The sequence below is a fragment of the Sminthopsis crassicaudata genome, chromosome 2 (assembly GCF_048593235.1).
Source record: "Sminthopsis crassicaudata isolate SCR6 chromosome 2, ASM4859323v1, whole genome shotgun sequence".
NCBI classification, from domain to species: domain Eukaryota; kingdom Metazoa; phylum Chordata; class Mammalia; order Dasyuromorphia; family Dasyuridae; genus Sminthopsis; species Sminthopsis crassicaudata.
The window spans coordinates 49101907-49128575 of NC_133618.1; the positions used below are offsets into that span (position 1 = coordinate 49101907).

Here is a 26669-nt window from a genome sequence, read left to right on the forward strand (position 1 = left end):
CTTTGCTCCCATAGTTCAGCAGTAGGTGGAGACTAGTCTTTGCATTAAAGGTGAAAACCTTGACTGCTTGTCTACCATATTCCTTGCAATATGACCTATACTTTTTTTTAAGTATTCAGGATTATTTTTAGTAATGAGGTCTCAGGAGTAGGTTGGGACCATGCCTGGAGATGACAACCAGTCATGGTTTCTGCGTATGTTCAGTTGTAAGCACAGAATTATAGTGAAGGCTTCAGACATTACAGTCAGTTCATTTACATATTACTGTCCAATTGGCTCAAAAAAGTCTTTGGCAGTTCATTTGCTTACTGCTGTATAATGCATTTTTTGCATCTGCATATTTCAGTCCAGGGGGTTGTTTATTGGCAAGCTGAGAATAATGATGAGGCTCTCACGTGTTTAGAGTGATTCTTAGCAAACCAGGATTTTAAGCTTTAACACTAAACTAACTAGAAAACCTTCTTAATCAGTACTTCAGGAAGAGAGTGGGAAAGAAGTTTAACATTGCTCATCAAATCTTTTCTTTAGATATAATACATATTAATTGTGTAAACAAGATTAAGAAAGTGGATTATTATTTTAAATTATTTAAAAGAACAAATTATTTTCAAGTATTATTTGGCTCTCTCTAATCCAATTCCAATTGATCAATGATGGACAGAATCAGCTACATCCAGAAAAGGAATACTGGGAAATGAGTGTAAACTGTGAGCATTTTTTTTTTGTTTTTCTTCCCAGATTATTTTTACCTTCCGAATACAATTCTTCCTTTGCAACAACAAAATTCGGTTCTGCACATATATAGTGTACCTAGGATATACCATAAGATATTTAATATGTATGGGAATGCCTGCCATCTAGGGGAGGAGGTGGAGGGAAGGAGGGGAAAAACTCGGAACAGAAGGGAGTACAAGGGATAATGTTGTTAAAAAAAAAAATTACCTATGTATATGTACTGTCAAAAAAAGTTATAATTATAAAAATTAATAAAAAAAAGTATTATTTGGCTCTCTACTAAAGTCCTACTTAGGTAGCTCATCCTAACATGAAGGTTATGCAAAGTTCTCTAGATCTATGTAGGAAGAACAGATTCTTCAGCATAATCTACCAAAGTTATAGATCTGGTGATAGGTACCTCTGTTTGGCTTTAAAACACTGAGTAACCTGACCCCATCTCATCTTTCTTGTCATCTTAATACCTCTAAAATGCTCCACAATTCCATTGACATGGGCTTCATTACTATTCCTTATATAAAATGCTTTTGTTGGCTGATCTCCACTCCCTCATCTTTGCCTCCTAGAAAGCCTCTCTCTTCCTTCAAGTTTCAACTAAAATTCCACCTTCTGAAAAAGCCATTCCTCCTAAATTTCTTCCTTAATCATAATGCCTTCCCTCTGAGATTATCTCCAATTAGCCCTGTCTGTATCTTATTTGTTTATAGTTGTTTGCATATGGTCTTTCCCATTAGATTATGAACTCTTGGGAAGCTGGGACAGTCTTTTTTGCTTTTTTTTTTAAATCTTTAGCATTTAGCACAGTGTTTGGCACATAAGGGGTACTTAAGGAATGATTGCTGTCTGTGAAGGTGACCTAACTGTATCAGACCTGAAACTATTAGAAAGCAGTGGCTATCAAAACCATTTGATGCTGGCTAAGAAATAGAGTAGTCGATTAGTGGAATAGGTTAGGTTCACAAGATACAATAGTTAATGATTATAGTAATCTAGTGTTTGATAAACCCAAAGACTCCAGCTCTTGGGATAAAAACTCACTATTTGACAAAAATTGCTGGGAAAATTGGAAATTAAGTATGGCAGAAGCTAGGCATTGAACTACACTTAACACCCTATACCAAGATAAGGTCAAAATGGATTCATGATTTAGACATAAAAAGTGATACTAGCAGCAAATTAGAAGAACAAAGGATAGTCTATCTCTCAGATCTGTGGAGAAGGAAGGAATTTGTGGCCAAAGAAGAACTACAGTACATTATGGAATACAAAATGGATAATTTTGATTATATTAAATTTAAAAGGTTTTGTACAAACAAAACTAATGCAGATAGGATTAAGAAGGGAAAGAATAAACTAAGAAAAAATTTTTACATCCAAGGGGTCTGATAAAGGTCTCATTTCTAAAACATATAGAGAAACATGTGAGAATTCAACTCGTTCTCCAATTGATAGTCAAAGGATCTGAACAGGCAATTTTCAGACGAAGAAAATGAAGCCATTTATAGTCATATAAAAATGCTCTAAATCACTATTGATGAAAGAAATGCAAATTAAGAAAACTTTAACCATTACATATCTCTCAGATTGTCTAAGATGATAGGAAAAGATAATGATGAATACTGGAGGGGATGTGGAAAAACTAGGACACTAATACAGTGTTGGTGGAGTTGTGAACTGAACTAATTTTTTGGAAAGCGGTTTGGAGTTATGCCCAAAGGGCTATCAAACAGTTCATACTCTTTGATCCAGCAGTGTTTCTACTGGGTTTATATCCCAAAGAGTATACGATATTAGTTTTTTATATCTCTTTTAATATCCCAGACTTTCAAAAAAAAAAAAAAAAAAAGGAAAGGATCCCATGTGCAAAAATGTTTGTGGAGCTCTTTATGTAGTGGCAAGGAATTGGAAACTGAGTAGATGCCCCTCAGTTGGAGAACTGAATAAGTTATGGTATATGAATGGGACCAACAGGATGATTTCAGAAAGGCCTGGAGAGACTTACATCAACTGATGTTGAGTGAAGTGAGCAGAATCAGGAGATGATTGTATAGATCAACAACAAAACTATGGGATGATCAACTCTGATGGACGTGGCTCTTTTCAGCAATTAGAGGATTTAGGCCAGTTCTAATAGCCTTGTGATGGAGAGAATCATCTATACCCAGAAAGAGAACTATGGGGACCGAATGTGTATCATTACATAGTATTTTCACTGATTTTTTTTGGTGTTTGCATTTTGTTTTCCTTCTCATTTTTTCCCTTTTTGATATGATTTTTCTTGAGCAGCATGATAAATGTGGAAATATGTATAGAAGAATTGCACATGTTTAACATATATTGGATTACTTGCCATCTAGGAGAGGGAGTGTGGGGGAAAGGAGGGGAGAAAATTTGGAACACAAGTTTTTACAAGGAACCTATGCACATGTTCTGAAAATAAAAAAGCTTTAATTAAAAAAAAAAAAAAAAGAAGAAGAAGAAGAAGGAGTGCTTGCTGTCCAAGGACCAGCTTAATTAAGTTCAGAGAAATGCATCATATGATTAGCTGCAGGGTAATGCATATTTAATCCATAACCATCTACCAAGTTGACAGAGTTTGGGAGGGAGGAGTATTGACCTGGCAATAATCATAGGACCCTAAAGTATTGAGACAGTCTTTGGTCTTTAAGAATGTCTTATTTACTCATTAACAGTCGTTGGCTTAATTACAAATTAAAAGCCACCGCAGGGTGAAATGGATAAGTCAGAAATATCTGAATTCACATCCTGTGTCAGACATTTACTATCTGAATGACACTGGAAAAAGTCTCTTAACTTTGGTCTCCCTTTGTTTCATCATTGGTAAAATGGGGATAATAATGGTACCTGCCTCTCCCCCTCCCCAACATTATCATGAGGATAAAATGAGATAATATATTTAAAACTCCTTACAAACATTAAAACATTAAGGGAAGTCTACTTACGAATATTCCTAGACCACACTTTGTTGGCCTAACTTTGGTTACCAGATATCTCCAGAAATGATAAAACCAATTCCATTCTCCCCTTATCACTCCCACCCCCCAAATAATCTAGAATTCAGGGTTTTTTTTTAATTATTTCAGGTCTAGTTCCTTTCCCCAGCTTGTCTGGTCTAGTGAGGTTTTACTGTATACTTAATAATAATATGATGGTGATGGCAAGAGAGTGAGGAGGCTTTCTGGGAAACATGGGAAATATGAAAAAGCCTGGAGCATGAATATATAACACACTCACAAGCTGTTATTTTATCTCTGAAAAATAATACCCGTTTCTGAAGCATGTGGAAATGCCCAAATGGATGGTGAGGTTGAATTTATTTGCTGTTATCAGTTCCATTTTCCCTTCTCAAAAGGCCAGGGTGATTGTGGCACAAATATTTTAGCAGCTTCTTTCTTCAAGTATGGTGAGGGGTTTGGCAAACATTGACAAAGGCTAGCCAGTCAATGGGCCACCATTTTTCAGAGAGGACAAAGCCCTGAAACAGACTAGAAAGAAAAGGAAAAGTCCTGTTTTGAAAAGTCCTTCAAAACAGGAAAGTCATGTTCTCAATTCCAGATGATGCTAATACACCATCCTATGCTCTATTCTACAAAGCTGTGCGCAAACATCTTCCACTAAATCCTGGTATTCCTTATGATTGGATTAGAAAAGTTCTATGCTAGTGATCTTTTTTTCCCCTCTGAAATATTATATATGAACTCATATATCAAGACCTGCGACTTTTCTTTTTTTGCTTGAAAATGGATTTAATTTCTTCTATTTTGGTCCAAAATTTCTACTTTAACTCTGGGGGAATCCATACGCCTTTGGCCCCTGGCAGCAGCACTGATAGGTTCTTTCAACACATTTCAGATCCAAGTCTTCTGTCACCAAGTGACTTTGGGAAATGGTGCCCTGGTCCATTTGATCCTAGAATCAAATGCACCAGGTTAGGAGCCTTGATATTTTGATCTTCAAGTGAAACCAATGTGATAAAAACACATATTAGCTCCCATGCCTTCAAATACAACCTGTACATTCTAAAACATCAGGCAGCACAAAGCCCTTGACTAATGCACATGTCGTAGCAGAAAGACCCCCAGGTAGACTTCAAATTAAAAAGTGAGTATACTCTGATTCTTACAAGCTTATGGATGTGTGACTTGGGCACTTGGTCCAAGGGCCAGCCTAGGTTCTATGAGTTACATTTTTTAACTGTGAAGCTACCCTGGAGAAGAAATTAGCATCTTTATTTTATTTCAGGTTAATTAAGTGCAGTCCTTAGCTTTTGGGTAAGCTGCCAGAGTGGCTATCACCAAAGCAGTCTTTGGGGCTATTCCGTAATTCTCCTGGGTCAACATGTGGGCTTTCTAAAAGCAGCTGTCACTAGTTCAATATCCATAGTGTTTTAATATTTAAATACCAAGAATCTTGTCTTTAAGGCAGGTGGCTGGGCCAGGAATATGACAATAAATTTCCATTTCTTTATTTCCTCCTATTTTTACAAATAAGAAGGGATAGAAGAGCCCATGAGTACCAATCAATATACCCAACACCATCTTTACCAGCCAAATGGATTCCTCTTTTCATCTGAGCTATTTCATCATGTGGAAATAAGTGTAGGCTTATTTCCCTTTGATTGTGAAGACGATAAGGGGATTGGGACTGCCAGGTTTTTCCTATTTTAAGCATGTTTCAGGGAAGAACTCTCTGTAGATATAAATGATTAAAGAAATGCAGGCAAACAGGAAGAAGACCGTAGAAAAATAATCAGGTGGGGGCTTTAGCTTGCCACTGCAGGTGTGAAGTAGTTAAATTTTATTTTTAATTTAAAACTAGAAAACATACTCCCTTCCCCCATTCTCACCCCCCACTCCCCTCCCGCTTTCTTTCTGGCAATGTTACAGTCATCTCCAGGAGAACAGGTGCACAATGAGAGCCCCTGAGCTCATCAGGTGACTAGCACCTGGCGGACGGGACAAATACAGAATATGAAGTTATATTGTTTGTGTTATTAACATCTTATTTATTTAATGAACTAGGCACTTAAATAAATCACTCACCATTTCTATCTCTGTTAGTGATATTCCTGACTAAATAGTATCATCAGAACCTAGCACCATGGAGCATCCTGCCTTTTGTCAAGATTGGATCAGTTAAATCTGATCAGAACAACTTGTGAGGTAAGCCTTATTTCCAGCATCCCTCTGGCCCTCCTCCATGTCCTCCTTTCCTCAGAGGGCACAAGACAGGGTGACACAAAACAAAGGGTTCTGGATTTCAGAAGACGTGGAATCCCAGAGCTAGGGTGGATGGGAAGGAGCCCAAAGAATCCTCCAGTTTAACCCCCAATTCCACAGAAGAAGAAACTGAGGTGAGGGGTTATACCCTTGTGCAAGGTCTCGCTTCTTAAACTTCATAAACCTCAAAATCAAGGTCTGAACTTGGGTCTTTTAATACAATCAGCTTCCTTTCCACTGGTAACTGGATGGTGCAGTGGAGTACTGGATATGGAGGTGGGAAAGCTCATCTTCTTGAGTTCAAATCTAACCTCAGACACGTCTAGCTGTGTGACCCTGGGCAAGTCACCGAACCCTGTTTCCTCAGTTTCCTCATCTGTAAAATGCCGGAGAAGGAAATGGCAAAACTCTCCAGTATTTTTGCCAAGAAAACTCCAATTGGATTACCAAGAATTGGACAAGACTGAAAAATGACTAGACAACATTTTTTCCAGTGCTCCCCATCACCCTACATGGGCTTGAATCGTAGCTTTGCTACTTCATCACTGAATGACCTTGAGCAAACTGCTTCACATGCATGGATCCCTTCCTTCATTTGTGCAGCGAGTGGTTTATCAGTATGGCCCATAAACCACCACAGTTTCATAGATGAACCCAGGTATATTCTGCCACACTCACTACTCATGAATCACATCAGACTGCTTCTCAGGCAAAGCCTACAGGCAGGAATGGGTGCTACAGCTGCCCCATGTGCACTCTCAGCTCTTGAGGTTCCTGGATTCAGACAGACGGTATAAGGATGTGCTTATAGTTTTCACCAGCAAGGAGATGTTCAGGACCAAAGGCCTGGGGTGTGATGACTCAGGAAGTAAAAAGGTTAGTGAATATCAGTGAGGGACTTATACAAGCTGGCTAGCACAGACATATCAACCAGTTGGAAAACTCTAAGCCTGCATTCATTCAGGGGAAACAAACGAGCCAGATACACACATAGTTCTATGCCCAATCTGTCCTAAGCAGTTCTCAGAAAGGAACCTTTATAGACTAGCTGAAGTCACTACAAGGAGGCTGAATTAGATAATCTATGTGACCTCTTCCAGTTCTAAATATATGCTCAATTCTATTGCATTTCTAAATCATGTGCAGCCTTTTGATTTTTACCTTCATTCTACCATTCAGCTCCTAGCAATTTGGCAAGAATAATATCAAGATGGCTGAAAATATCCATTTTACTGTCCATTTCCCCCACTGAAGTCCTCTTGTGATACCTCCTCATATGATGGAGGTGACTATGGGGTCCCAAAGACTATGCTAGCAGCAGATTAAATCTGGGGGGTCTCCCAAGCCAGAAAAGCCTGGCTACTCTTCGAGGACCAGCTCAGCTAAGTTTAGAGACTGGCCTCGTCAGAATGAAGTTTTTGGCCACATCAGCCCATGAAGACTGGAGGTATACTATGGTGCAGAAGGATTGTGATGACCTTTGCTGACATTGTAAATCCTGGCTGAACACAGGTATTTGCATATTGTCTCTCCCATTAGACATGAGGACAAGGACTACGCTTTTGACTCTCTGTATCCCCAGGATTTAGCACATGAGAGGTATTTAATAAATGCTCGGTGGTAAAGACGACATCAATAGAGAGAGTATCCAAACTGACAAAATCACAGATTCTTCAAGGACTGGTGTGTAAGTGTCCCCATGGACCAGTCATACCAGTTCCAAGGACAGAAAACATCTAAGCTACCAACAAATAAATGGTTAGTTTGAAATAAGGGCAAATAATTTTAACAATGACAAGATAGTAAGCACAAGCTCAGATTTTAAAAAAAAAACTGCAAGATCAGGATTTATTAGCGGAAGCAATAAGAAAAACACAAAATTCTTATCAGAGAGGAAAAAATGACATTCATCTAATATGTTAATCACTAAGGAGCAGATGTCCCTTATACAATGATAACTGATAAAGTTTTTCAAAACAAAGCTGTACCACAGCTAGATTTCTTTTGCTTTTATATTTTCTCCAGCAAATAATATCTTTTTCCTGAAGTATTGAAATGTAAATAATGTTCTCAGCCTTGCAAGTAGTGCCAAAATTTAACTAGTCCTCAAAAGTGTATAGCAGCTCCCTAACCTCCTGAAAGGTGCAAGAGGAGATTTAACAAAATAGCCTCAATGTTACCAGCTAAGAATAAATAATTACTTGCTCTGGGACAAGCAGAATTACATTTCACTCTCTCCTGCCCTCCACAGCTCATAAAAGAAAACTACTGACTTTTTTGTTATAATCAACAATTATTTCCTCCTAAACAAGACAACAGAATATATACTCTGCTTGCTGTTGTTCCTCCTTCTGAAAAAGGACCAATGACATCAGGAGGATAATGCCTTGACTTGCAAGTGAATTGGATTTAAGTGAGGCAGAGATATACAAAGTCATCAGCTCCATTCTCTCCAGAGGGTCATGGACTCCATTAGTAAGAGGTAGATCATGAATTGCATCAATGAGAAAAGACACATTATTGCGGAGAACCAGGTATAATCACATTCCTTGATAGAACATAAACTCCTTGGGGGCAGGAATCATTTCATTTTTGTCTTTGTTTTCCCAGGGCATAATACAAAACTTGGTACACAGTATATTTAATAAATATTTGTTGATTGACAGGTAATGGAATTGCAAATTGGCAGAATCATTTATGGAGAAAAATCTGGCAGTATGCAACAAGAATCACAATGATAACCAGGCCTTTTGACCCAATAACTAAATTATTCAAAATATACCCAAGATATCTTAAGTATTAGTAAAAAGAAAAAAAGAGAAAGATCTGTGTATATATGATTGCATTTATACATACAGCAATATATACACATACATATAAGCATTATTAGTCATTGCAAAGAATTGATAACAACTTAAATGTCCAACAGTTGGTAAATGGCTGAATAAACTATGGCAAATTAATGTAATGGAATGCTACAATGCCATTAAAATGATAACTAGAAGGACAATAAAGAAATGGGAAAAAATGTATATGAAATAAAATGAAGCAGAGGTAACAGACCAGAACAGTGTACACACTATGTTTATGTTAAAATAAAAATACATATCCAAATTTGCAATGAACTAACAAACAGAAAATAGGAAGGAGATAGAGGGCTTTTATAGCCATACTATGTAGAAATTAATTTTTTTACATGAAAATAATTGTAAATGTATGGCTTTTTTTTGGTTCATGACCTTTTTTATGTCCATGATAAAGAACTGTATTAAAAATAAAGGCAATAAAAATGTTTGTGGCAGCCCTTTTCATAGTGGCTAGAAGCTGGAAGATGAATGGTTGTCCATCAATTGGAGAATGGTTGGGTAAACTATGGTATATGAATGTTATGGAATATTATTGTTCTATAAGAAATGACCAACAGGAGCAATACAGAGAGGCTTGGAGAGACTTACATCAACTGATGCTGAGTGAAACGAGCAGAACCAGAAGATCATTATACACTTCAACAATGATACTGTACGAGGATGTATGCTGATGGAAGTGGATTTCTTCAACATAGAGAAGAACTAATCCAATTCCAATTGATTAATGATGGACAGAACCAGCTACATCCAGAAAAGGAACACTGGGAAATGAATGTAAACTGTTATTTTTACCTTCTGAATCCAATTCTTCCTGTGCAACAAAAAATTCGCTTCTACACACATATATTGTATCTAAATTATACTGTAATATATTTAACATATATAAGACTGCTTGCCATCTGGGGGAGGGGGTTGGGGGAGGAAGGGAAAAAATCTGAATAGAAGTAAGTGCAAGGGATAATGTTGTAAAAAATTACCCATGCATATGTACTGTCAAAAAATGATATAATTATAAAATAAAATAAAAAATTAAAAAAAAAAAAAAAAAAAAAAATAAAGGCAATACCTGACCATCAGTCTTTAAGTTCTCTAAATCAGTGGTTTTAAACTTTTGAGTTTTTGTATATATGTACATATACACCTATATGTATATGGGTATGTATATGTAGTATACACACATACATATAAATGGATTATTCTATATGTGCCACTATTAAACTTTTGTTTCTCACCACAAAATCTTATTTTAAAAACTGTATACTTGTATGAACATGGTTATGCCATATGACTGGAGGAGGCAACTTAGCTTAATGTCTTGGTTTTCTGATCTCTGTTACCTTTAGCAATTTGCCAGATGAGTTTCATACTCAAAGCTTCTAACTATTGTTGTTCTAAGGTGAGTTTATTTTAAAGAAAATTATATTTAACTTTAAACAATTGGGCAACTAGGTGGTGCCATCATGGATAGAGTACTGGGTCTGAAGTCAGGAAGACTCACCTTCCAATTTGACCTCAGACACTAACTAACTGAGTAGACTTGGGCAGGTCATTTAATCCTCTTTGCCTCAGTTTCTTATTTGTAAAATGAGCTGGAGAAGGAAATGGTAAAACCACTTAAGTATCTTTGCCAAGAAAATTTTAAATTGTGTCACAAAGAGTCAGACACCACCGAAAAATGGCACAACTTTAAACAACAAAATTAATTCAATGTATGTTTACAAATATTTACATTTAAAAATTTTTATATGTCCATGAAAAATTACTTTCTATATTTCCTTTTCCATCCCCTATTTGTCAATTCACCTCTAAAAGTTGTATACAATTTTTAAAAATGAAAGTATCCTACTATGCCAGTGACCAAAATAGTGACACTAAATATGAGTTAATGCATGACTTATCTCTCTTCTCCATACTCTAACAACATTTGGACCCATGGCTTTCACCATCATCCCAGCAGTGCTTGACCACTCGGTCCTACTTAGTATCTATTCTATAACTTCACCTTAAGGACCACTGGACCTTGTCATCTGTCTTACTGCTAGGCCTTCTATATACCCTGAAGTAAAACTCATAGATAGAGAGAGCCAAATATTTATATATATAAATATCACTACATCTATATCTGGATGATCTACCTATATATATCAAACTATATCTATATACAGATCAATTTATACAGACAAATAAATAGATCATCTATAGATAAAGTGATGTCTAGTTATGGATATCTATATTTGTATCTATCTCTATCTATCTATCTAGTCTTCCTCTATTAGACTGTGAGTGGCTTCAGAGTTGGGATTGTTTTTGGTATCTCTAGTGCACTGCCCATATGAAGGACCAAAAACACCTTTTTATTCATTCATAGTGTATTCAGGCATTCAAGCGTAACCCTAAACATTTTACAGGAAACAGCAGGAGAGGTTGAAAGACCTTTCATCTATAAAAGGCCTTTCTTAGTCCTTTTCTGGGTAAAGGAAGACCTAGACATTAATAATTTGCTGAATCTCCTCCCACAAAATGACAAATAAATGCAATTCAATTCCCCCTCTTTTTTCCTCATATAAATCCAACTCATTCCAAGGGGTCCAACTCAACCAAGTCCACCTACTCTAAGAAGCATTCCTCAATTACTCTGGTCATACTGATATTTCTCTTCCTGACAGATAGATATACAGATGAATGGATGGGTAGATAGTACCTTTCTTAAATCTCACATCTCCAAATGCCTATCATACATTTCAAAATGAATGTCCTGGGGTAAACTCAACATGTTCAAAACTGAACTAATTAATTATCTTTCATAATTAATTAGTGCCAACTAATTAATTAGTTGCCAACTGCCAACCTCCTCCTCTTCCTCATTTCCCTATGATTGATGAAGGCATTACCATTCTACCAGTCACCCCAGTTTGTAACCTTGGAGTGAGAGTGGACTCCTTACTCTTCTTATACTTCATTTCCGATACATTGCCAAATCCTCTTGGTCCTTCTTTTGAAACATTTCTTCTAAGAGTCCCCTTCTCTCCTCTGGATTTGCAGCACCAGAGTCAGTCAGACCCACTGCATCCCACAAGATATCCTGACTTTTGTCCTGCCCCTGAAATTCCATGACTTGGTAAAAGGAGGAGGCTGATGACTTGGGCAACTCTATCTCACTTAAATTCAATTTATGCAAAAGTCAAGACTTCACCCTGTATCATTGGTTCTCTTTGAAAATGAAGGATGAACAACATTAGTCAGTCAATAAACATTTATTAAGTGCCTACTGTATACCCAGCACTATGCTAAGTTTTGGAGATACAAAAAAGAGGAAAAAAGACAGTCCCTGACTTCACAGAACTCACAATCTACTGGGGAAGACAGCAAGCAAACAGATACATGCCAACAAGCTATATACAGGATAAATAAGAAACAATTAAAAGAGGGAAGACACTAGATTTAGAGGGGCTGAGAAAAGCTCCTGTAGAAGATGAGCTTTTGGGCGACACTAGAAGGAAGTCAAGGAAGTCAGTATTATCACACTATAATAATAATAATTGTAATTATTGTTATTAATGTTGGTATTAGCACTTTGGTCAAGGTATTGTGCTTTACTAATCCTTAATCCTTACAACAATCCTGAGAGGTAGGTGCTATTATGATCCTATTTGACAGTTAAGGAAATCAAGGCAAATAATAAATGATTTTCCCAAGGTCACATAGCCAGTATGTATCTGAGGCTGAATCTGAACTCAGATCTCCATGACTCGGGGCCCGTTGCTCTATGCACTATGGTGCCAGCTAGATGCCCAAGTAAGTATGTACTTACATTCGCATTGGTCTCTGATTTTGACATGTATGTTAATCTTATCTTCCTGATCAAATGGAAAATTCCTTACTGTCAAGAATTGGGTTTAGCAATAATCCTAGAAAAAGCATTTCAATAACAGACTGCCCAATATACTCTGTAGTACCTTAGTTCCATTCTGGTCTCCTTGGGCATGAATGAGGTATGGGTAGTCTTCATTCCTGGAGTTCTCAGAGACAATGCACACCTCTACTCCGGGTAATGGAGTACCTACAGCACCTATTAGGAAAAAGAAGAGAAAGGGGAAAAATAAAGAAAATCATGTTAAGCAGAAGAAGAAAGAAAGAAAGAAAGAAGTGGAAAATCTTAACCCCAAAGCTTCAGAAGCTACACTTATAAAGGGGAAACCTACCTACTTATTTATCTATTAGAAATTTCGTATCATTGGGATTTTAAGTGGCATTAACATCACACCCTCACATATTAGTAAAATCATGCTCTTACAGCATGAACCTAAGTATTTCTGGAACAGTGTACTCATTTGAGAGGCTTTTAAATCTATGAAAGAGATGCTTTTCACCATGTACTCACATCAAAATACAATTCTACAAGCTGATCTCAAGCACCCATGTGGGCCCATATGTGAACAAGAGAAAAAGAAATGATTGCTACATAGTTTGTCACTCCTGGACCACCCTGAACTGACAAGAAAGGCAAGACTGAACAATGTAAGAACTGCAAAGAATTATCTTGGTTTCATATTACATCAATACATCGTGTATAAAACACAATAGGAGCAAACCAGAGTTCAAAATACTCATTAATCCTATAGGTTTCATTTTTCAAAGCAAGAGAAATCTGACAGTGTCAAGAACAATTGCCTATTAAGTTGCAAGATAGTCCATTGATCTGGCGCTTCCTAAGTCTGCAGCAACCAAGACTCTAATGGTCCGCTTTAACAAGCATTCTTCATGGATAAGAATGAGTAACCCTGAAGAAAATCAGGGACCATAGGTTGGCTTTATTTAGAAAGCTGGAGACTGGGAAAGAACCATCTGGAAACTTATTTTAAGCATTCAGAGGGATACACATAAGGACTATATCCATGATTTCAATGGTATAGGCAATTCTCAGACAAGGAAATTCCTTCTACAAATGCTGGTCCATCTTTCTGGCAACTGCCTGTTTTAGAGAGTCGCCTAGAAGATGGAGAAGTTCAGGGACTTAGGCAGGATCATACTGCTAATATGTCTTAGAGGATGGATCTGAAATCAGGTTTCCATGGCTTTGAGACCAGCTCTCATTCCACTATGCTATGCTGCCTCTCATAAGCATTCATGGTCTATGGAAATTCACTTCCATATTTAAGCACTTCACATTTAAATAATTTCCAATAATGGGGAAGGAAGAAAAGAAGAAAGGGAAAGGAGGCAAAAAGGAAGAGAAACAAGGAGCAAGAAGACAATTCTACAGCTTCCCTAGATAATCTGTTCCAGGACTTAATAACACTCACTCTGGGTAAGTTCTTTATATAGAATTCCAATTCCTCTTGCTAAAATTAGAGTCTATTTCTTTTTGCTTTGTCCTCTTTGTGACCAGTTTGTTCCTAAAAAGGAGAAAGCTAATGAGGTTTGGAGTTTGATTCCTTTAAGTTCCAGTTTGCTGCACTCAGTTCCAACACCTGCCCTCTCCCCCCAGGAGTTATTTCACAAATTTATGTTACTGATGCTAAGAGAAATGGAAAGACTGCACACATCCATCACCACCATTTTGAGAAGAATGCAAAGGTGCTGGTCAGGAGCAACATCTTAACATATAAAACAAAATACGAGATATCTTTTTCTTTTCCTAAGAAGTTCCAGTGGTTCTTCCCAAATCTTACTTTTGGGATCCCCTCCCCAAAATTAACAACCATTTATTAAATATACATTACATGTGAAGCACTGTCCTAGGTGCTGAGAATAGAAAGAAAATCTAGTTAAGATATAATTCCTGTTCTCATAGAGAGAATCATCAATTTAGAAGGCTGAAGACATTTGCTATTGTTATGTGCCTTAGTGCATAGAGTGCCAGGCTTGAAGTCAAGAAGACTCATCTTCCTGAGTTCAAATCTGGCTTCCGACACTCACTACTGGTGTGACTGCCTCAGTTTCCTCATCTGTAAAATGAGCTGGAAAAGGAAAGGGCAAACCACATCTCTGCCCCAGGAAACCTCAAATGGGATTACAAAGAGTCAGACATGACTGAAACAAGTAAACAACAAAAATATTATTAGGGAATTAGAGAGTTATAAAAAGTATTATGAGAGCCATATGAGAAAAGATCATTTTCAACCAGGGAATCAAAGAAGACCATAAAAATTATCTATGGTCTTTGAATGACACATTCCTAAGTATACTTGCAATATACTTATTTCCATAATAATAGTGCTATAATGCTGATATATACTCAGGTTAAGGTGTACTATGATGTTCTCTTATTTTTCTACCATACATACATTATTATGTATGATTACACATATATAGAATTAAAAGTTAGCAGAACTGATTTTTTTTCCCTCTTTGATCATCAGTACCTGAGGTCTACTGCTTTATTTTTAAAGTATACACACATACACACACACACACACACACACACACACACACACACACACACACACACACACACATGTCCATAGGCAGACACAGTTATGAACAGGATAGTACAGAGAAAATGTTTTGAGAAAAGAAAAAAAAACAGATAGAAAAAACCTATAGGATATGGCTTCTGAAAACTGTGACAATCTATCATCTCAACATTTGTGTGTTAAAATGAAGAAGAGCACTTTGGTAAGCTAAGCTTACTAGATTTCAAGTCCAACGTTCACTGATACTATTAACAAATTTTACATGGCTGGTATCTACTCATTTATTTCATAGCCAGAAGTCTCTTTCTTGTTGTCTAAAAGAGGCAGGATGCAGAAGCTGTTGGAGACTTTATGAGCCTGAATATTGAGAAACCATCAAACACCAGAAATTGATTTATTATCTTTGGGAACGGGTTAGATATACCTGAAATACCTGTCAAAGAAAAAGAATTTGAGAAACCCAAGTTATCAAACAGAATATAATTATTCCACTGGGAAGCTCCTGAGTGGTTTATATAAAATTTTACCCTATCTTTACCCATCTACTACTTGGGAAATAAAATTCATTCTGCTTTCTGCTTTCTTCTGAGTATATTCTTTAACATTGATAGAGCATCTATTTTCTTCCTGAGCCATGGTAGAAAATACTCAGAGGGTATAAGGCCAAGAAGGGCAATAACCTATATCAAAATGGAGATATTTCCTCCAGAAGGTAATTCAGTAGCATTTATCAGTGGACATCCTTCTAACAGGTCTGGATTAACTGGATTGATAGCCCAAAGGAACTATGGTGAAAAGGGCACTCGAGGGAGCAAAGGGGAACTTTGGTAGCTATCAAAAACAATCCAAGGCATCTTTTTCCCACATACCAGATGAGTCAGCAGTGAAAACAGTTTTGTACTAAGGGTGCTTCTACTTCCTTAAGAAGCCGACCCATAGGGTTATCAGATTGGGTCTAGTCCCAACCAAATGGAACAGATATTTTCTGTTTTCTTGGAGAATTCTTTAAAGAGATTACCCCCAGTTCACTAAATGCTCCTTATATATGCGTCCCTTCCCAAATGAATCCAGCAAAACATAAAAGGCATCCAAAGCTGTGATGGTTGATTATGGGACCCTGTTACTAAAAGGAATCAAAATGACAAAAAGTGTCCCAACCCACCATTAGTTTCTGACTCCACTGTTTCAACTTCCCCCTTTATCTATCATCGAGAAAGGAAATGAGTAGAAGTAATGCAGTTTCCCAGTTGTATCAAGGTATAGATACTCATTCACAGCAGGTGCCCCTAATTCCTTTCATTGAAGACACTTCTGTCATTACTGACATTGACCATTTGGGTTCTTTTATACCTAATCATTCATTATCTTGCCCAAGGCCAAAGCATATCTTTCCTACTCCCCCCTCACCAATCTTCTTTTCCTTCTTTCCTTTCTTCTTTCCTTCCTTCCTTCCCTTTCTCCCTCCTTCCTTCCTTCCTTCATCTTTCTCTCCTCCCTCCCTCCCTCTCTCTCTCTTTTTCTCTCCTTCCTTCCTTCTTTGCCTGCCTGCCTGCCTTCCTTCCTTCCTTCCTTCCTTCCTTCCTTCCTTCCTTCCTTCCTTCCTTCCTTCCTTCCTTCCTCTCTCTCTTTTTAAACACAACAAACCAGACACACCCATAAAATTCCTTCCTTGGCTCTGAACACCCTTCTCTCCAGCTTTGTTCAGAAAGGGTGTTTTTCCCCCCTTTCCAAAAGCAAAAGTTACAAACCGTTGAGAAACGAGATCTATAATGAAAGTGCTGACAGAATCTTAATTATAGCATCACAAATGCAACAATATAATTAAAATCTCCAGGCAAAGATAATGACTTGAGTTTCACAGGCCCTGTGATATTTTAAAATAAAGTTCACACTGGTAACTAACGGCTCAGACCTCAAGCAGATGGTAAGCACAAACCAGGCCCAGAGTCTCCTTCCCAGCCCCCTCCACTATGGGGCACATTTCGGGCTGAAGCCGAGACCAGTCCACCTTCTTCCCTCCTTTCCACCCTAGTCCAAGGCTCATGAATCTTAAGAAATGTTGGCAGCCTGCCCACCTTGTGTCAAACTCCAGGCAGCAGTCAGGAAGAAGTGACACTATTATTCTTCCAACAGTTCTCCTCTCTTTAAAAAAGTTGTCAGCTCTTCCCAGATAAATTTAATTGGCCCTGCGGTCTCTGTCCCTTGGTATCTGGGGACCTTGATGCGGTTATATGTGGTTGTGTCCTGGGAGAATTGAAACAGGCCAACGATAAGGTACTCAGCGAGCTCACTGTCAACAATACACGGAGTCCCGCAGTAGGAGCTATTAGCTGCCTCTGATCTAAGCCTCCAATTAAAGTGGTGATTAGGCCCAGTGAGGCATTCGGACCATGAATTATTCATCTCCCTTCACAGTAATAGCACCAGGGGGATTAGAAGGAGAATTGGTGAAAACAGAGGCATTTTAAACAGGGCTTTAACCATATACAAGCAAACATTGCTTTCACATCTTTTTTTTTTTCTTTTTCCTTTTTCAACCTCATCCCCTAGAACCTCGAATTTTTTTGAAAAAAAGATTTCAGAGAATTATGTGATAATCTCAGGGACTTCAGAAATCATCAGTGCTAACAATCCAAGAATTCTGATGTGGGAGGAAGGCTGGATGTGGAGAAAGATGCATTGGATTCGAATTCTAACTCAGTTACTTATTCATGGGTGACTTCAGGCAGGTCAACTTTCCACTCTGAAGATGGATAGATGGTCTCTTAGACCTTAGATCCATATATCCATATTATATATATATATATATACATATATAATATATATGTATATATATATATATAATATGGATATCCATATATATAATATGGATATATACATACAATATTTATATCACTTATCTGATAGGGAAAGACTTCAGAACTTGCATTAGATCTTATATAATATAAGACAAAGATATAACTAACTAGATCTTCATGAGCTAAACAAAGCAGCAGAGGTACAAGGGGAAGAGCACATTAACTGACCAGAGGAAAGGCAGCCAAAAAAAAAAAAAAAGGAGGTTAGAAGCCTCAGGAAGTGGAAGAGGGGACTGTTTTTGTTTACAAAACAAAGGAAGAGTCCAGGAAAGAGCCTAGTTCAGGGAAATTTGTTCTTCAATTATGGAATAAATCTGTTAGAATTTAGATAATATATATTTCTACCATGTTTAACATATATTGGACAACTTGCCACCTAGGGGAGGAGGTAGGGGAAGGGGGAGAATTGGAACACAAGGTTTCACAAGGGCTAATGTTGAAAAATTATCCATGTATATGTTTTGAAAATAAAAGCTTTAATAAAAAAAAAAAAAGCAAATTCTAAGGAGAATAAAAGCCATCTGATGTCCAAAAAATAAAAATAAAAAAAAGAATTGGGATGATAGTAGAATGTGTGAGGAAACAATAATGCAGTGACTCCAAGTAATCAGGAAGTAGGATTCTAGATCCCTCAAGCTTCCAAGAAATCTCATGATATTGGGGAGGGGGAAGGGCAAAAGTAAATTTAAAAAACTAGGAGTGAAAGTTAGGGAGAAGACAATGACATCAACAGTAACAAAGAGATAAGAGTACTGGAGATGGGTATCTCTGAAAAACCATCTCTTTCTGTAGATGCTCATAATAAAAGCAATATAGGATCTTGGATGGGATCTTATGTTTTCCCTTAAAACTAAAGACCTAATATAGAAATGAAATTTGTGGCAAGGCCAATTTTGTCATTCTGGTGGTTTAAGGTAAAAGAATAAACAATTAGAATTTAATTCACAATTCCAGGAGCCAGCCGTACATTCCCCATTTCTTCCCCTCGTTTTCCACTTACTGTCTTTGTGTCTTGGATAAATGCTTAAAGCCAGTAATTTAGGATTTCAAGAATTTCTGCACTATAATTTCTTTCCAGATAAACTTTCCATTTCCAGAAGTGTATAATCACTTGCCTTGCCTCAATTAGTGGAGAGTTACAACGATCATTTTGCAATGAAGGTGATAATGGGGACAGAGGATGATCACTGGGTCCAGTGAACTCAGCTTCTGTCTAACGTTCATCCCCCAGTGGTGGTTTCTTTCTTTAAGTGTCTGTGTAATTCTGACTTGAGTAAGCCTGAGGTTGCAGCTCCCACATTTGCCATGGGGAATCTGTTCTATACTTTAATTACCCTTTTTATAAAGAACTTTCTCTTTGGCTTCCCTCAGTGCCTGCTCCTTTCAGTCTCAGCCTCTTATCCTTTCTAATAATTATGGCCCATGAGGCCCCTCACAACCCTCTTCGTCTTTTTCAAATTCTGTATATCCTGCAGGTGCCTAGGGTTGTATAAACTACCCTCAATGTGATCTTTCTAACAGTATGTTCTAATATATATTCTGTCCCAATACAGATATTATTGTGTTTCAATAGGACTTTTACTCCAATAAACTCAGGACTGAAGGAAGAAGCAAAGTGTGGGTATGCTACTTAAGGAGATTGTCTAAGTCAAGTGAGAAAAGAAGTTGATGGTCTTGCTCTTTCAAACTTCATTCAGTTTAATAATGATTTTCTAAGGAACTCTCATTATTGGGAGTTGGATCCTTTCATAGAAGGGAAAAAGAATAGAGCAATGAACAAAGGATTGGTCTGGATATTGAGAGACCCAAGGTTCTGCCCAACTAAGCGAGACAATTCACCTTTCTTGCCTCCATTTCCTTGCCTGTATAAAAAATGGAGTTAAAAAGAAAAACTTAGGGGTTTCTTATTTCTTATTTCAACTTAATTGGTTCCCTACCTATTTTATTTTTTTCATCTAAAATATGATTCTGAGCAGGAGTCTATAGGCTTTGCTGGGCTGGCCCAAGGAACCCAGGACACAAAAAAGGATAAGAAGTCCTGTAATAAGTAATCTTTAAAGTATATTTTCACTCTAAAAATCTCTAACTTAATGGATGTATTCCAATTTTGATCTGCAAACTATAACTTGCCATATATGAACTAGACAAAAGCATGGACTCTTGACAATTGGGTCCATATACCAATTTAGATATGAGGAAAGCTAAAATTCACAAATAATCCAACAGAAAATTCTTTCCCCACCAAAACTTATTGAAGACTTTGTAAGATAGTGAGATGAACTGGTTCAAGGTACCTTCCCATATATTGAAGGCAACACAATAACATATAGTAAAACAGACTAAAAGCTTGAGAAAAGGGAGTCAGAAGCTTCTACAATAATCCATAATCTGGATAATCAGTCACTTAATAATAAAAAGCTAAATGTTCTTTGAAGTAGAATGATGCTAAAACCCAGTTGTTTAGCCAGTGACACAGTCTTTCTTCTATGATTTAGTCTTGGCTAGTTAATCTAAGTGAACCTGACTATAATCTTGCCCAAAGGCCATATTTCCCTACTCAACTGATGTTATGGAAATAAACAAGTTCAGTGCTTACATACCCTGTTACTACCCCATTTTCTGTTCTAAAATGGCTAATTCCAATTTCTTGGCTCTTGTTTACATCTAGTTCTTAACATGTCAAAGTTTAACTACTGACACTGTGTATCTATGGATTAGACTTTGAAAGGCAGTAAAAGTAAATTATCACAATGGTCTCACCTTTGCCTAATTCTTTTGAGCACATGTCAATGGAGCTAACCAAGTTCATCAAGCATGACCTCCTAATCAGTAAATCCATGCAAACTAAATAATGGGCACTTGTCCAAGAAGGGAGTGAGAGAAATGTGAACAATTCAGTGTGGCCTCATAAGCAAAGGATACCGTGATAGATGCTAGATTTGTGACTGTAGAGGAAATCTCATATTACTTGTGCAAGGTTTTACTTTTTGAGAAGCAACTGACTGGGAAAAAAAAATTTGTATCATTTTCTGGGATAAGGGTTTAACATCTATGATATATGACTAACAGAAATATACACTAGGGCCAAATTCCATTTCCCATCAGATAAGTGGTCAAGGGATATAAACAAATAATTCTCAAAAGAAGAATTGCAAACTATTTATAATCATACAAAAGAATAATCCAAATCATCAATAAGCAAAACATAAGTCAAAATGACCCTGAAGTTTCACTTCACATCCAGCAAATTGGAAAAGATGAGAAAAGATAAGAATACTTATTGTTGGAAGAGTTGTGGACTGAAACATGCATTGTGGGTGAATCTATGAATGAGTACAACCATTCTAGAAACAAATAAAGTGACCAAAATTTCTATATATCCTTTGATCCAGAGATTCCCTAGACCCAAAAGACATCATTGATAAAAAAAAGAAAGGCTCCATTTATACTAAAATATTTATGTCAACACTTTTTTTTTTTTTTTTTTTTTTGGTGCCAGCAAAGAATTGGAAACAAGGTAGATGACCATCAGATGGAGAATGGCTTGATTTAACCAATTTATTTATTTTATTTAGCCAATTAATTTACTGTGGTACACGAATGTAAAGGAATAATACTGTGCTGTACGATGACAACAAATATGATGAATTTGGCAAACTATGAAAGAATTAAATGAACTGATTCAAAGTGAAGGAAGCAGAGCCAGTAAAACAATAATGACTACAACAATTAGAATGAGAAAAAATCTCCACAAAACAATAAAAAAATGTCACAAAATTACAAGCTCAGCCTCCAAAAGGAGATATGACAAGATACCTACCCCCACACCTTTGAAAAGGAGAATATGTGAGAAGGGAGGGCAGTACTGTCCATGGTTATGGAACACTACTGGTTTATCAGATTTTTTTTTTGGATGAATTAATTGGATTTCCTGAATTTTTCTGTCGTTCCTCTTTTTCACTTAAAAAAAACTGTTATAAATTTGGCTTTCTAGGATGAAAAAAGGAATAATACACAGAAGAAACTTAGATGATAATGACAGCTAGTGTTTACATAATATTTCAAGATTTGCAATGTTTTACATATGTTTTCACATGTGTTCATAATAACTATGAGATAAGTGCTATTGTGCTCCTTCTCTGTTCTGATTCTCCCTGGTCTAAGTATTAAGATCACACTTGTATTTTTGGAGGAATTTGGTAGGACTCCTTTTCCTACTATTTTAAACAGATTATATAATATTAGAACTTATAATTCTTTGTATATTTGATAAAATTCACTTTAAAATCCATGTGGTAAAAAAATTAAAACAAATTTTTAAAAAACTAAAAAGAAAAAAGAAAAATATCTACCTAGTAATAGGGCTTTATCCTTTAAAAAAATTTGTGGCTCAAAAAAAAAGAAGAAGAAGAAAATTATGGCTCTCCAACAGTCTCTGCTGCATCTATATTTCAAAGAGATCAAATAAAAGGGAAAAGGAACTACATGTGCAAAAATGTTTGTTTGGCAGCCCTTTTTGTAGTGGCAAAAAACTAGAAACTGAGTTCCCCATAAATGGGGAACAGTTGAATAAGTTATGGTATATGAATGTTATAGAATATTATTGTTCTATAAGAAAGGATCAGCAGCATTATTAGCTAGTTAGAAGATTGTAATAACAGAACTATAGCCTCCCCCTTAGTCTGAGCTCTCTGGGTATTCATCTATAAGCTTCAGACTGAGTGAAAGAATGAATCTAAGAATTTGTATAAGGGTCTGTGACAAATTGTTGCCTCTTTCCATTCTTGTTCTTTGCCTACTATATAACCTCAGCTGCGTGACTACTCTTTGTCTTAGTCCACCACACTAGATACAAGTCTCCTACACAATCTGCACTAGATCTGCAGCTCAGTTCTGACATATGAGCAAAAGAACTGACCATTAGCACCTGTGCCTGCTCCTAGCACAGATCAGGCCCTTCATCCTGAACCTGGGACCTCTTCATGCCCTTATGCTTGGCCTCTGGCCCCATTTCATTCTTGTAATCAAAGGCTCCACCCTTCTGGCTAGAATCATTCCTAATCTTTGGGAGTTTTTTGGGTTGGGAGGGAGAATGTTGAATTATCTTTTTATCATTAAATATTTCCCAATTACATGTAAAAAAATAACATTTAAAAAAATTGATTTACAAGTTCTCTCTCTTCTTCTTGCACTTTTCGAGAGGTAAGCAGTTTGATATTGATTATACATGGAAGCAGCTAAATGAAGCAGTGAATAGAGCACCAGGTCTGGAACCAGGAAGACCTGAGTTTAAATCCAGACTGATACTTACTGTGTGATTCTAGGTAAGTTACCAGCTAACCCTGTTTTGCTCAGTTTCCTCATTGACATGGCAAATCAGTCCACCCAAATGGGGTCATTAAGAGTTGAACATGAACAACATACATAGAGCCTACTTTGATATTAGCCATGTTATAAAAGAAGGCATAAACAAAATAAAAAAATAAAAATAAAGTGAAAAAGAATATACTTTGATCTACAGTTAGACTCTGTCAATTCTTTGTCTGGACATCATTTTTCATCACGAATCCTTTGGAATTGTCTTAGTTGTATTGATGAGAATGGCTAAATTAATTCACAGTTGATCAGCTTTACAATATAGTTATTATTGTGTACAATGTTCTCTTAGTTCTGTTAACTTCACTTTGTATCTGGTGTTCATATAGGTCTTTCCAGCTTTTTCTGAAGGCATTCTACTCACCATTTTTTAATAACAATATAATATTCCATCACAATTATATACCACAGTTTATTCAGTCATTCACCAATTGATGGGCATCTCTTTGACTTCCAATTCTTTGTCATCACAAAAAAATAAGCCGTGTTCCCTTTTCTTTGACCACTCTTCTGGGTCAAAAAGTATTCAAAGTTTTGTAGTCTTTTAGGCATAGTTCCAAATTTTTCTCCAGAAATTTGGTGGACTACTCTACCAATAGGACAACAGTATCCCAATTTTTGTACATCCTCTCCAGCATCCCTTCCTTTTCTGTCACTTTAGCCAATCTGAGAGATGAGAGATGGCATCTTGGTTTATTTCATTTACATTTCTCTAATCAATAGTTATTTTTAAGAGCATTTTTTTTCATTTGATTTCATGTTGACAACTTTGATTTCTTCTTCCAAAAATTACTTATTTTTTGATTATTTATTAACTGTGGAATGGCTCTTATTTTTATCAATTTGGTTCAGTTCTCTACATATTTAGAAATGAGGCTTTTATCAGAGAAACTTGCAATAAAATTTTGCCCAATTTCCTTACAATTTTGGCTGTTTAGTTTTGTTGCAAAAGTTTTTAAATTTCATGTAAACACAATTATGTTTTAATTCCTCAAATCCTCTCTATCTCATACTGTTAAAATTGATTATCTGAAATTTTAAAAAAAGAAACTGAGATCAAAGTAAGTGAGCCATCTATGATTTAATTTGCAAGGATAGCATGTGTATACCAAATTAGGTCACCTAATCTCTCAGGTCAAAGACAAGGAGTGATTTACAGAAATGTTTTTTACAATAAAAAAAAAAAAAAGAGAGAATTGGAAAAATTACAGAAATGTGTTTTAATTACAATTCTATGGACAAGGCAATTCAACTGACTAATTAGCTTCTCTTTAATCCTATGCCAGAAGTTCTTTCCTGCCAGGTGGTGCTTTTTGTTACCAGAAAGTGTACTGGCAGAGAGGAACTTTTGGTCAGTAGTTAGCATCTTCCTTAAAATATTCAATTTAGACTCTAGCTCAAGATAAAAAAAAAGGGAGAGCTTGTTCACTAATACTAGAAAGAGGAATTTAACCTCTAGTTAACCTTTCTCCAGCTGCCAGAAAGTAAACCTTTTCTGACAGAAAGGAAAACCTAGCTTTTTAAAAGAGTAATCTTATTGTTACTTTACTATGTATTATTCTAAAATTATCTGCTACTAAATGATAAAGTCTTCTTAATCTATTGATTCACTAAATTTATAGGTAATCTAGATTTAAGAGACCATGTTAGTCTATCTTAGTTTAGATTAGCTCTTCCTAAAGAAGGGAATGTAATCCAACAATCAGACTAAAAATAAATCAAATAATCAAAAATAGCTGATGTCCTTTTTAATATCTAGTCATCAACTCCTTCGTTATCCATAAATATGACAGGTATGTTTTCCTAAGTTCCCTTATTATGATAACACTTTTATATCTAAATTATTTATCCATGTTTGTCTATGCTTAGTTTCTGCCAAACTACTTTCTTGTTTTCCAAGAGATTTTTTCAAATGATGAATTCTTGCCCCAAAGACTTTGATTTGGGGTTTATCAAAGATTAGATTTACTATTTCAAAACCATGAAGGGGGTTAACCTTGACAAGAGGGCCCACCTCTCAATCACATATAGTTATGGAGAATGATGAGTAGTTTTGAACTCTCTTTACACCTCTGAACCATATTTGAATTGGCACTGTTTATTAAGATTAACTAAGAAAAATGCTTAAAAAAATAGAAACCCTTATAAATCTTGAAAAATAGGGAAATACCATCTGAATGAGAGAAGTAAAAATATTGTTTTAAAAGAAAGACAACTTTATATACAATAACATAAACAGATGGATTGAGTTATATGCTGAGGTTCTGGCATACTTTAATTGAGCAAGTGGCATCTGTGATTTATACAATGCTTATAGCCAATTGGTGCTGAAAAAATGGTTTTAAGGCAATAATATGTTGGGAAGTGGAGGTAATGTAAAAGCAAAATGTATCAATAAAGTTATTTTTTAAAAAAGAAAAATACATAATACATAAATACATTTGTTATACATAATAAATTACATAAAATATAAATAAAAACATAAAGTTTGAATGTGGGATAAATATCCCTCTTAATTTAGCTTTAAAAAATGATCTTTGGATACACAGTGAAAATCAGTCAACAATATTTGCATGAGTGAAAATGTAAATTTCAGTCTAGTCCATGTCCAAAATTATCATGAATTCCATAATGGCAAAGTTCAAATTTAATAATATGAAATCAGCCATTCTCTAGGCTGTATTTGTTCAGCGTTGCCATTTTCATCATTCCAGTCAAAGGACAAACAAAGTAGAGTTCAGACACTCAAAATAAGGAATTTGTCTTACTGGTGAGAGCAAGGTTCTTCCTCTCATTGGTCTATCTTTATGAATGAGCACCTCTGTAAGTGAGCTGGCATGGCTGTGAGGAATTAGGGTCTGCTGGTAAAGGAAAACTCATTTTTTTTTATTATGGATAAAAGTAGTACCTACTCAAGAAATAAAGCAAATGAAACATGAAGAGCCTCATAAAAAGTAGCTAAAATATCAAGATCAACAGCAAGAAACTAATGATACTGAACCCTGTGCATCTGATCATTAGTATTCTTATGTATAAATGGATATATAAATCCCAATGAATGTATATAGCTCCATGGCTTCATAAGTTCCAATGATTATACAAATTCAATGACTATATAAATCGCCATGGCTGTATGACTACCAATGGATAAATGAACCTCCAACAAGATCTAGATCC

The 26669-nt window shown here is 36.2% G+C and overlaps 1 protein-coding gene across 2 annotated transcripts in view; it reads right to left on the reverse strand.

The window, feature by feature from the left end:
• The window catches only part of ACSF3 (acyl-CoA synthetase family member 3), a 233076-nt gene that overhangs the window by 126668 nt on the left and 79739 nt on the right, over positions 1-26669 (reverse strand). For both annotated transcript variants that reach the window (XM_074286183.1, XM_074286182.1), the window contains exon 6: positions 12799-12911. In XM_074286183.1, the coding sequence (XP_074142284.1) occupies positions 12799-12911 (113 nt within the window). The remainder of the gene's footprint in view (positions 1-12798; positions 12912-26669) is intronic.